This window comes from Phytophthora infestans, genomic scaffold (genome assembly GCF_000142945.1).
Source record: "Phytophthora infestans T30-4 supercont1.1 genomic scaffold, whole genome shotgun sequence".
NCBI lineage: Eukaryota > Oomycota > Peronosporomycetes > Peronosporales > Peronosporaceae > Phytophthora > Phytophthora infestans.
In genome coordinates, this window is record NW_003303758.1 from 4,333,005 (window position 1) to 4,345,637 (window position 12,633).

A 12,633-nucleotide genomic window follows, 5' to 3' on the forward strand; every position below is an offset into this window, starting at 1 on the left:
TTGGTCAAACGACATTGCATTTCTATAGGTAACTTATAGTTTGTATTAAACCCAAACTTAAGCTACCTATAAATATACTCAGTTTACAATCTACCTTATTTAGGTCACTTCGCTCTCTTTAACTAAAGAGGGGACCTGTGAACTGCCGTTCACTGAGAGTTTGTATACTCTCGGAAGATAACTTTCTCTAGCGCAAGGTGCTGTGACCCCGTCACACTTGGTAGCACTTTTAGTCAATCCACGCCACCGCGGGTAGACTACCTGAACCTCTCCGAAGCTCGTTGCCATGGATAGGAACGACTTCTCCCATCTGAACGACTCTCAGTTCGAGTCGGTTCGGAAGATGTCAGGCATCTTCGGGATGGAGGCCCTGCAGAGCCTGGTGGTGTCAACACCGGCCGAGCAGCTCGAGCGCGTCAATGCGTTTGACGCGTACGAGCAGGGGCTCATCGCGCATGTGCGGGAGAACCTGCAGGCTCCGGCGGCGGAAGCAAATCCGCCTCACCCGAAGCCAATACAGCTGAAGGTTAAACCGTATGAAGGGAAGGAAGGCGGGAACCTTCACTTCTGGGTCCGAGAAGTAGAGCTCGCGATGGACGCGGCTCTGATCTCGACCGAGCAACTGCGCGTTGCTTTTGCACTCTCCAACCTTAGCGGCCGTGCTAAGAGTTGGGTGTACACACGGGAAGCAACATCCCCTGGATGTTTCACATCCTCGGCTCAGCTGTGCGAACAGCTTCGAGCCGCGTTTCTCTCGGCGAGCTACGAGTACCGCCAGCGTTCGCGCTTCCTCTCGTGTAAACAAGAAAGGCGCGAGCTGCACGAGTATGTGCAAGAGATACGGGAGCTCACGGCGTCCCTAGTGGGACACCCACTCAGCGAGCACATCAAGATGACTGTGTTCATGGACGGCCTTCGAGTGGGCCCCGCACGCACTCAGCTGTTCCGGGTGCAGTCAAGCACCCTAGAAGAGGCGATTCAAGTCGCTCTTCAAGAAGAGTACAGCCATCGCCAGGCGCGTACGCCGGCCTCAGCATGTCCTGGGCGTTCTTTGTCGGCTCCCGGCCGAACAAGCCCCAAACGGGCCAGTTCCCATGGAACTCGGGTCCGCCGAACAGCGTGACATCCGTTGCTTCGGCTGCGGGAAGATGGGCCACTTCAAGCGCGACTGTCCTGCGGAAAGACTCCGCAGACGGTCCTTCCCCAAGCCCGTCCTCAAGGGTCGCTGGCAGAAGCCAGGATGACGGGGACAGGGGAGCGCTGGGAACCAGTAGGGGCGGGGCGTCCTACTGGGATAGAACTAAGTCTTCGTGATGGGTGCGCGGGTGGCGCGTACCACGGGGACTTAGCTTCTGAGAGCCGATTCTTGACCTAAAGTAGGTTGGCGTATGGTCGTCTTCGCACTCTCGAATCGGCGAAGAGCAGCGGCGGGTTGCTCGTAGTACACGGATGTGTACGGAGATACGATCACCCCTTTAGAATCTTGATCGATTCTGGGGCGTCGAAGAATTTTGCACGCCGCCAGACGGTTGCTCGCAACAGCAACAAGTTGTCCGATGCTTTGAGAGAAAGCAAGGGCAACGGGACGGTGTCAGTGCGACTAGCCGACGGGAAGGTCGTCACTGTCCCCAACGTCCAAGTGGATCTGGCCGCCAAGTTTGAAGACTTTGACAGCCTCGAACAGCTCACTGTTCTCGATATGGATCCATATGATATGATCCTGAGCATGCCCTGGCTTGAGAAGCACGAGCCCTGGATCGACTGGCGAGGCAAGGCAATCGGTGCCAGCCGCCCTGCGCAGTCCGACAGAGCATTGGTGAGTCATGTTCCCACCTGTGTCAGGACCCGGGGCGCCCGCAAGGGCTGCCAGGGTACCAAAGCATTTGGCAGATGCTTGGGGGTCGTCGACGTATATGACGACTCCTAGGATGCTTTGATGGTGGCAGCGCCCAGAAGAGGCGCTGGCCAAGTGGGTAACTTAGGTCCACAGGCGGGTAACTTAGTTCCGCAGACAGCTGCAGCTGTCATGAACACTGAGAACAGCGTGTTCAGAGTGGGTAACAGAGCTCCACTCACGGTCGCCCAGACCTTAACTGAAGAGGAAGACGTCGGATACGCTTCCTGTGTGGGTAACACAGTGCCACACGCGGTCGCCCAGACCTTAGCTGAAGAGGAAGGCGTCGAACACGCTTCCTGTGTGGATACCACAGTACCACACGAGGCCACGAGTGCCTCGGATGTCGTAGCGCCGACATCCCTAGACGTGGGCAGCAAAGCCCGACGTCACGGTCGCCGTCGTCAACGACGCCGCCGCCGCCTCAAGTCGGATCCGAACTTCGTTCCGATTAACGTCGCTTCAAGCGAGCTCGGAGTCCAGGGCCTGGGCTCCTCCGACAAGGCCGGTGGAAGAGTGTTATCACATCTTCGATGGCGAGACCGGTTTATCCGTCAAAGCATCTGGTGTTCACTTGGAGCCGCTGCCAGAGGTTGCGGAGATACTGAACCTCGAGGAAATGACGGCTGAGTCTTTCCTGGCCAACCTCAAGGCTGGAGAGATTGCTGAGATGGTACTCATGAGACCTGAGACCACTCGGGAGGAGCTGAACTCCTCCTCTGTCTTGGACGAGAACGTCCTGGAAGACCTGAACAAGCAGCGTCAGACGCGCTTGGGTTCTGAGATCCTTAAGAACCCCAAGGATCCGGTGTATCCTTTGGTGACGGAGTATGCGGACGTGGTGAACAAACCCCCACCGACCCAGTTCCCACCGGATCGAGGCGTACGGCACGAGATTGATCTCGTGCCCGGCACAAAGTATTGTGTCACGAGGCAATGGCCTCTCCCGCGCGAACAGTGCGAGGTCATTGATGCCTTCTTCGCCGCGAAAGCGAAGGCAGGCATGGTGCGGGAGTCGAAATCCCCGCACTCGACGCCGACTTTCTGCGTTCGTAAGCCTAACGGAAAGTGGCGTCTGGTTCACGCTTATAACAAGCTGAACAACGCAGCGGTGCCGGCCCAAATACCAATCTCACGAAAGGATGTGTTGTTGAACAACATGGCCGGGAGCGTACTGTACAGTGCGCTGGATTTGGTAGACGGATACTACCAAATCCTGATGCGAGAGAGCGACATCCCGCTCACCGCGGTAACCACTCCAAGCGGCATGCTTTGGGAGTGGCTCGTCATGCCGCAGGGCTTGTCTAACGCCCCGGCGACGTTCAATCGCCTGGTGACGCAATTGTTCCGCCCTTTGCGTACCTTTGTACAGACGTACTTCGACGACATATTCGTCCATAGCCGTGCCGAAGGAGGCAAGATGGCCATGGAGGTGCACCTAGGACACCTCCGTCGAGTGTTGGACGTAATGCGAGCGAATAAGCTCTACGATAGCATCGACAAGTGCGTTTTCGCGTCACCAGAGATTAAAGTTCTCGGTTGCTTCGTAAGCAACGGGGGCGTTCGGGCTGACCCAGACAAGGTCAAGGCCATCGCAGCATGGCCGACGCCCCGATCCCAGAAGGATCGTCGAAAGTGGTGGGCTTGGCCAACTACCTTCACAAGTACAGCGCAGGGTACGCAGGCTTCGCTAAGCCCTTGTCGGGCCTCCTTCAGAAGGACGTCGACTGGCGCTGGGAGCAGGAGCACCAGGATGCTTTTGACAGCATCAAGGCCAGTCTCCAAGAGGCCCCTGTCCTGACCCTGCCGGACGAGACGAAGCCGTTTAGCGTCGTCTGCGATGCCTTCGATTACGCCATCAGATGTGCATTGCTGCAGGCCGACACGGCTGGACACGATCGAGTCATCTCGTTCCAGTCCAGGCAGCTCAAAGCCGCCGAGCGGAACTACCCTGTCCACGACAAGGAGCTCCTGGCAATGAAATATGCCCTTGTGAAGCTCCGTGTTCACCTTCTGGGCTCTAGGCCCTTTGTGATCTACACAGACCACGCGTCCTTGAGGACGGCGACTAACTCGCCTCACCTCTCCCAAAGGATGGCGAGGTGGCTGTCCTTCTTCGCGGAATACAACTTCCGCGTCGAATACAAGCCGGGCAAGCTCAACGTGCTTGCGGGCGCCCTCTCTCGGCGTCCCGACTATGAGTTGGCCCACATCACGCGGGTGACAACGGATCTATATGATCGGATACGCATGGCGTATCGGGACGATGAGCCTGTCGCGCCTATCGTCAAGTTCCTTGTGACCGGAACGAGCGCGAAGTCCGACTGGCTCTCGTCGCGACAGCGCTCACGGCTCCACCGATATGAGTTGAAGGAGGGCCTCCTCTATTACTGGGTGGAGCCCACTGATCCTCCACGGGTGGTCGTACCCAACGACGAGGATCTGAAGTTCGCCATCCTCGCGGATGCGCATGACGCGCCAAGTGGCCTCCAGCGGCCACTTGGGCCGCGAGAAGTCCTTTCTGTCGGTCTCTCAGCCCTTCTGGTGGACCCACATGTACAAGTGGGTCACCCGGTACGTTAAGACATGTGAAACATGTCAGCGGGTCAAACCCGCAGGGCACTCTTCGGCTCCACTACAGAGTCTGCCCGTACCGGCTGACTGTTGGAAGTCGATGCGTCTTGACTTCATCTTTGGGCTTCCCGCCGACGGACACGGCAACACCGGAATTTTGGTGCTCGTGTGGCGGCTGAGCAAGATGGTACATCTTGCTCCAGTTCCCGTCACTGTTACGGGCGAACAAACCGCAAGGTCGCTCGTCGATGGCGTGTTCCGCTATCACGGTCTCCCGGAGACGATTGTCTCAGACCGAGATCCGCGGTTCACTGCTGCGTTTTGGAAAACGCTGTTCCCTTTACTGGGAACTCGTCTGCAGATGTCCACTGCGGACCATCCGCAGACAGACGGCCAAACACAGCGCGTCAATCGAGTGCTCGAGGACACTCTGCGCAGTGTGTGCGCGGCAGCACCACGTACGTGGTCGGCGCAGCTTCCAGTTGTTGAGTTTGCGCTCAACAACGCGGTGCACGCGTCCACGGGGCTCACGCCGTTCTACGTGAACGGCTTCCGCCACCCCAGAGTGCCTCTCACTCTTCGAGAAGCCACTGACTCCTCTATTCTAAGTGGGGGAGAGGCTCGGAAAGCCCTTTCCTCCCAGGTCTCGGATGTGAGGCCAGTTTCGCTGCGGAAGCAGGTGGAATCCTTTCTGGATACCAAGCTGAACATTGTCAGCAGGGTCCGCGATGCCATGGCAGCGGCCCAAGATAAACAAAAGGAGTACTCAGACAAACAAGGAAGAGGAAACTTAAGTATATTTGAGGTTGGTGACTTAGTGTCGCTAGACACGAGGAACCTACCTCTAGACACTGTTAGCTCTGTCGGCAGCAACAAACTGAAGCACCGCTTCATCGGACCTTTTGCAGTCCTGGCCAGACATGGTGCGTCGTACACCATCGACCTTCCAAAGTCAATGATGACGCACCCGACGTTCTATGTCGGACGTCTTAAGCGGTACTTCGACCCGCAGGGTATTGCTGACTCGCAGTCCCCCCTTGCCCCAGCTCCTCGAAGCGAGGGCCGGTCACAGTCGTCGACGAGGGCGTCGGAGCAGGCACCCAAGCCTCGGTCGGGACGGCAAGGCTGCGGTCAAGAACGTACGCCGGAGGGGCTCCATACGAACGGACCCCGGCACCATACGCCGAGTACGCTGAGTACGCCGGGTACGCACCATACGCGTACGTCTGGGAGTGTGCCACAAGCGGCTCCGGACGTGGCAACAAAGCCTTGATCCGTCGGATCATTCGAAAGGCCTCGTCCAGATCGGACGAAGAGGCCCGGCGACCCACCCGCAGGTGCAGGCTCGCGACCTCTCGCTCCACCAGGTCCAGGCGGCCCGCAAGACGAGCGAGCTCGCCCTGATTCCCGGCCTGGGCGGCAGCATTACCGCCAGTCCCAAGGCCAAGTGCAATCTCAAGCACGAGGACACGTTGACGGGACGGTCAACCTCAGGGTCCCGTGTCGGACCCGCAGTCGGAGCACTCGGACGAGAGTGGCTCTCCGGAGGCGCCGAGTACTCGTACTCGTACGAGGGCACCTCCTCCCCTGCTTGATCGGAATGGAGAAGTCCACTTCCACGTGGAGCGGATCCTCCAGGAGCAACGGTGTCGCGGTAAGCGACAGCTCCTCGTGAAGTGGAGGGGTTATGCCCACTCCGAGAACTCGTGGGAGCCGATTGAACGGCTCCTGATTGACTGCCCGAAGGCTGTCGCAATCTGGGAACAGAAGCGGCAGCAGCTTCATAAGTAGTCCGGGGCTTCTTGCCCGAACGGGGTACGGACGATAAATACATTCCGTACCCGCGCTCATCGTGAGCGCTAGAAGCCACGCGCTTCAGGATGTCCCTTGGCAGCATACGCTTGCTGATCAAGTGGGCAAACCTCACACGAAGATCACGCTGGTCCAGGATGCGGGACAGCAGCTGATCTTCATGGCGTTCCCGTAACTCCGTGGGTGAGTACTTAAGAGTCTCCACCCACGCCCAGAACATGTCCCCACAAGAACGCCACGTGGGACAGTTCTCGGGCATAACCCAGGGGTATCCCCATAGAAGATAGAGACCACCCCGGGTCTCGGGCTTCTTACGACAAGGCGTAAAGTCCTTAAGGGGAATGCGGTGTGGCGCGAGAAGCACACACCGAGCAGCCTCCAAGTTGTCGACGAACAACTGTTCTTACTGAACAAGGGCTCGTTCATAGATGCCCCTAGAAGTGGGGCCGCCCACAGGGCCACGAAGAGCGACGAGAAGCTCTAGGAAGAGGTCAGCCCCACAGCTCTCTTCGGGAGGCCAATACCCTCTTGTGTTGATGGCAGCTCCCTCGCTGACGGGTGCCACCACCGAGCCCCCACGCACACGCTGGGCAGCTTGGAACTCCTCCTGCTGCTGGTCGAGGTCATTCGAGACCTCCCGGGGCTCAACGATAGCACCCTCCTCTTCCTCTTCTTCCTCCTTCTCCTCCTCTTCATCCGAGGAGTCGAAGATACTTCGATAGGAGCGACGAGTATCCTTCTCCTCGCGGAGTGGAGACTTAGAGGCTGTACGCTTCTTTGAGGGCTTGGCGCCTTCGGCTTTAGAGGTCTTAGCACGCGCAAGACCCTCGGCAAGCGAGAGACGTTTGCGAGGATTCTCTTCCTCATCGCCACCAGCTTTGGGAGCGCCCTTAGCCTTGACGGCCGGACTCTCAGAGCGCACAGAGGTCCTGGGACTGTGATCACTTTGATCACTAGCGAGCGACTGCACGCTGTCATCTTTGTGCTCACTGGGCACTGGGCTGTGCCCTCCCACAGAGTCCGCAGGAGCATCGTGAGTGCTCTCGGACTCGGCATCGTCCTCACTGCCCGAGTTGAACTCACGTTCCACAAACCGAGGGCTCGGACGATTGTCTGAAGATAAGGGCGACGGGCTGCGGCGCTTGCTTGCGCGCTTGTTCACAGCCGCGTCACCCGAGGATCCGATCGCCTCGGAGGCCACCTGAGCAGCCTCCTTGAGTGCAGAGCCTTTGCCGTGAGGCTTAGTGCTCTTGGCTTGCGCCTTGCCGGCAGCAGCCTTGGAGCGTGTCTTAGCACCGCTCTTTGCAGTGCCACGAGGCATGGTAACGGTCGAATTGGAGACCTAGACGAAGAGCGCACAGGTTGTTGCTCGAGGCTCTAACTGTGAAGTGAGCCTACGCCGCGCTTGCGCGGCCAAGTCGATGGTTTTCGACTTTGAGAATGAGAGTTTGTGACAACACCTCTTCATTCTGATTGGTCGGTAAACCGAACCTAAGTGGGGGAGGATGTAGCGGGGTACGTAGCCCTAAGTGTACCCTGGTTACATGAAGTGTGACACTTCACACTTCAGGTGTATGACACGTCATACTCCGGGATATTTGGTACAAGGTACCAAGGTCGTTCAAAGCCAGCCATTGGTCAAACGACATTGCATTTCTATAGGTAACTTATAGTTTGTATTAAACCCAAACTTAAGCTACCTATAAATATACTCAGTTTATAATCTACCTTATTTAGGTCACTTCGCTCTCTTTAACTAAAGAGGGAACCTGTGAACTGCCGTTCACTGAGAGTTTGTATACTCTCGGAAGATAACTTCCTCTAGCGCAAGGTGCTGTGTGACCCCGTCACAACCACGATTTCGACGAAGACTCAGATGCCACGCAGATGTAGGTCGCTGTTAGTAACCGCGTAAGTAGTCACAGCACAGTGACAGTCTATAACCTTGTCAATCGAGAAGTCACCCCGAAGTTTCTTTGTTTTCCTATTTTTGTGTTTCCATCATAAAATTTGAGATGAACTGATGGACTACAGCGCTATTTTGTAACTGGTTTAGCGACCTAAGTGTACTCGACAAAACTTCTTCAAATACATTATTGGGCCTGGTTTTGAAATTCATACGGCGCTTTTTCCAAAATCCAATATAAAATCTAATCTATGCACGCTTTATTTACTACAATCATGTAAATTTACTACAATCATGTAAAGTTGAAGTGAAAACGTGTTTTTGCAATGCTTTTAGCGAAGTCTGAGCCATATATGCAAGTGTAATTCGACGCAAACTGACCCTTATAAGAAATCGGGTCATGTCCATGACACTTCTTACACGCCAGCATAGCCGAAGAGCGTAAGACTGGCCACCATGATAAACATGCCTGCGAACATGCCCACTGCGACAACATGTGTCTTGTCCTTGGCGAACTTGTACGATGTGGGGATCAGCTCCTTGATGCAGATGCACACCATGATGCCACAAACGATTCCAAACAGAATTCCCTCTGAAACTGGATCCATCCCGTCACCAATTGCCAACCACGCGATGAGTCCGCCAATGGGCTCGGCGACAGCAGAAATCGCGCACCACAGGATTCCACGCCAGTAGCAAAGTAGATAGGAGCCGCGACAGCGATTCCTTCGGGAATGTTGTGAAGACCAATACCGACAGCAAGTGAGAAACCAACGGAGGAGTTCTGAATAGCACCGACGGAGGTGGCGATTCCCTCGGGCAGGTTGTGGATGCCAATAGCAAGAGCACTGAGCACACCCATGCGCTGTAGAGCCTTCTTCCCGTTCTCATCCATCTTGATGTAGTAGCCCGTAGGTTCAGGAGTCTGAACTTGGGCTTCAAGACACGGTGTTGAGGTTTTGGAGCTCATCTTCTTTTCGCTTTCAAACTGATCCATCGATTCGCGGACTTCTCCCAGGTTCTCGATCTCCGTAATCTCGTGTTCGGGCGACAACTTGTGCACCGCGACGTCAATTGCGTAGATGAGGGCGATGCCGACTGCAAAACATCCCGTTGCGACGAGCCAGGCGTGACCCGTAGCCGTCTCCTCCGTCATGTCTTCGGTATGAAGCCCTTCCGTCAGCAAGTTCACCGACTCGCCGAAGATTTCGACCAACGAGATGAACATCATCACACCCGAGGAAATGCTGAGAGCGACGGCTAAGCTCAATGAGTTGGCCAGGTACACGAGACGCTTGCTGAAGATGACCATACCGCCCAGAATCGTGGCGGCTCCGGCAGCGATGTTCAGAGCGAAGGCGACGGCAACGGCATGGCCTGTTTGAACCATGGTTTTTGGAGTGTCGGGCCTTGGAGGTAGTTTTGAAAATGGTGAAAGTGGTAGCTCGTTCGATTTAAAACGTTGTGGGGCGAGCTTGATTTACTACTGAGAGGGGGCAATGACTAGCCTCGAAGATGGTCAACGAACACGGACAAAAAGGCAACAGGAAGCAAAGCAACGAGCATGAATGGCTGGAAACTGCTCGACTGCAAGTACTGTACATAATGTGCATGTACAAAATTCCGGTTGAAGGTGAAAGAAATAATCTTGCGACATTTTTGATTACTCAGTTCTTCATAAATTAGTTTTCTTGCTGCATTTTAAGAAAATGCAAAAATTCCGCGAGTCCTCATTGGATCAAGGACCCCGCCCCCGGTTTGGTGAGTGTATCCACGTGCCGACCAGGAATGAGATCATGCAGGCGTTCAGACGGAATTTTTTTATGGCCGAGCGCGTGCATTTGTACAGTTCCGCCTGGAGGTATTCGAGCGCTACACGAACCGGCTCGAGGCCTGAAGCCTTATACAGGAACGTATTAATACTGTATCTGTAGAAGATAATGATACCTCTGCAATCGATGTTGAGTCCATGTACCAACGAATGCTGAATCAATCTTTCTCTGTGTGCCTATTAAGGTTCTTACGTCTTAAGTACATACAGTACATAGTCGCTGTGGTACATCTGTACACAAGGAAGCATCATAATGCAGTGCTCATTATTGCAATGGTGATCCACTTAGTCTGAAAGATTGTAGGCATTCAGTTTACATGTTAGAATATTTATGTCTTGTTACTCTTTGTAGTCTAATCTTTATCTCTACAGTGAAAGACATACATTTTCGTTGCCAGGATGTTATAGCAAAGCTAATTAGCACGTGCACATGCACTTTCATGACCGAAACAAGGTGGTCAACCAGTGGACGATGTCACGAGGGCTTGGCGCTTTGCTCCAGTAAAATATTTTTGAGTAATAATACAGCTCAATCCTAACAGTACTACAATCATTGAGTATCATGTAATGCCGGCCTTACAGGTATTAATATTAATAATTGTGATTAATCTACAAGATTTTCATGTATTTTACTTCTCTGAAATTAAACGGGGTGCTATTTTACCAAAATGTTCCAAGCTTTCTACTGCGTGTATTTGTACATGTATAGATACACGTATTTAATACATGTAGCAGTAAGTCAATACTTGTACACTAGCAGACTGTAGAAGGAAGTTTTAGTGAATGGTACAGTGTTCCGTGGCATTATCAGACATCTTTACGCGATTTGCGCCCAGAAGATCGAAAGTCTACTGTTGCAAATCTGACAGGCAAACCTATTTTCACTAGGGTTACTGTACTTGCTGTCCCTGCTCAGTGGGCTTCGTCAATTAAAGGATGTCTCGACGAGACTCTCGCGCTCAAGGACTGGCGGCCTCATTCGTCTCACAACTTTTTCTACCTCTTCGACCTCATGTGGTACTCGACCCTCCTCTTCATCCTCTTCTCTTGCGTCTGCGCGGCGCAGGGCCCTTCAAACTCCTCGAGCTCGTTGCTCATTGCCTCATCTAGTGGCAGTGTGGATGATGTCTATAACATCTGCCCCGTTGTCGTCGAATTCTCCGAGGAACAAGACAATCTATCGGACGACGAGCTGAAGGCTAACGCCGCTGACGCAGCCATGTCTGCTTATCTGTTGAGTCACCCCAACAACACTCTATGGGACTACTTCAAGATTGAGAGACGACAGAAGAAGGCGATGAAGAAGAACCTGCCGTTGAAGGAGCGGGTCAAGAACGCCGTTAAGGGGTTCGTTGACTACACGGCCGATACTCTTATCGCCATGGCGCAGACTCTCGCGGATGCGATCGAGTGGATCATCAACACTATCCGGAACCCTCTCGTCGGAGTCAAGCAGATCACCAGCTTCTTCAAGGAGTTCGGCAAAAACATCAAGTCGCTGTGTGGGCTTATGAAAGAGGACCCGAAGGAGACGGCCGAGAACATGGCTGGTGGTTTACTGCTCCACATTACGCACCACCCGTCCGAGTTCACAGCCGAGACTGTGCTGATGATCAGTGGTGGATTCGCTGTGATCGGTGGTCTGATGGCTGGTGTGGAGGCTGTCTTCGGTACGATGAGCAACGTCATTTCCAACGTCTTGTTGTCCGTGCTGATGTTCATCCACGCCATCGATAACCCGATCTACATCGTCACCCCACTAGTCACGTCCATTGTCGACACAGCTAGCACGCTCGCAGCTGGTGGCAACTCCACTGACAGTATTGCACTTACAGTCGATGCGATTGAGCCCTTGGAGACGTGCCAGATTCCGGAAGAGTTCCGCCCGGTCTTCTCCTTACGTGACCTGTGCCTGAATAACCCCAAGCAGGTTCGTCAGCTGATCTTTGGCACATACAAGCGCGCGGCGCAGATGACCCAGCAAGAGCGAATTGCTGCATACAACCGCTTCCACGACCTGAAAGACCAGGAGTTCGAGGTGAACGTACCTAAGATGGACGAAACGGCTTTTGAAGCTGAGCTCGTCTCGACGAAGATGCAAAACTGCACTCAACTTCTGGGAAACTACAGCGTCGACACGGCGTGGAAGCCATCCACTTCAGGAAGCTCTGAGGTGGCCCTCGATGAGAATTTTTAGGCTGACATCACTGAGGCTAGCCACGCGAATGGTGGTAAGACTGGGCTTCGCTTACAGACTACGCCGGCCAGTTCTCTTTAACACCTTGTACTACATCCTACCGAGATTTAGAGTCCATTTAAAAAATGGGTTACAACTAAACTGCAAGTGCTAAATTCGGGCTGGTTATTTATCAGATAATTAATTACTCTCGAAAAAACTTCGTTCAACCCTTTTTTTTAAGGGCTAATCAAATAATTTTAAGGCGCTGTACGAAATTCGTTCAGCTTTTCTGGTACTGGCACTCGTATTACAAATGCCAGAATTATTGCTTAAGGATGCAGGCCGTATACATTACGTGTATTACAGTACTTCATGAAAAACCGACCTGGAGCTGCAGGTCGCAAAACCCTCGATATCGGTAGCAACCGGCACTGCAC

General features: G+C 54.0%; 2 protein-coding genes across 2 annotated transcripts; one reads left to right on the forward strand and one right to left on the reverse strand.

Annotated features, from left to right (window-relative positions):
* Positions 1-8,602: 8,602 nt before the first annotated feature.
* PITG_00799 (Zinc (Zn2)-Iron (Fe2) Permease (ZIP) Family) lies at positions 8,603-9,576 on the reverse strand (the record flags this gene model as incomplete). Its single annotated transcript, XM_002909316.1, has 3 exons — positions 8,603-8,836; positions 8,905-9,034; positions 9,134-9,576. 3 exons carry the CDS (start codon positions 9,574-9,576, stop codon positions 8,603-8,605), a joined length of 807 nt encoding a protein of 268 aa, XP_002909362.1.
* A 1,660-nt stretch (positions 9,577-11,236) lies between these two features.
* PITG_00800 (uncharacterized protein) lies at positions 11,237-12,096 on the forward strand (the record flags this gene model as incomplete). Its single annotated transcript, XM_002909317.1, has 2 exons — positions 11,237-12,048; positions 12,093-12,096. 2 exons carry the CDS (start codon positions 11,237-11,239, stop codon positions 12,094-12,096), a joined length of 816 nt encoding a protein of 271 aa, XP_002909363.1.
* Positions 12,097-12,633: the final 537 nt, after the last annotated feature.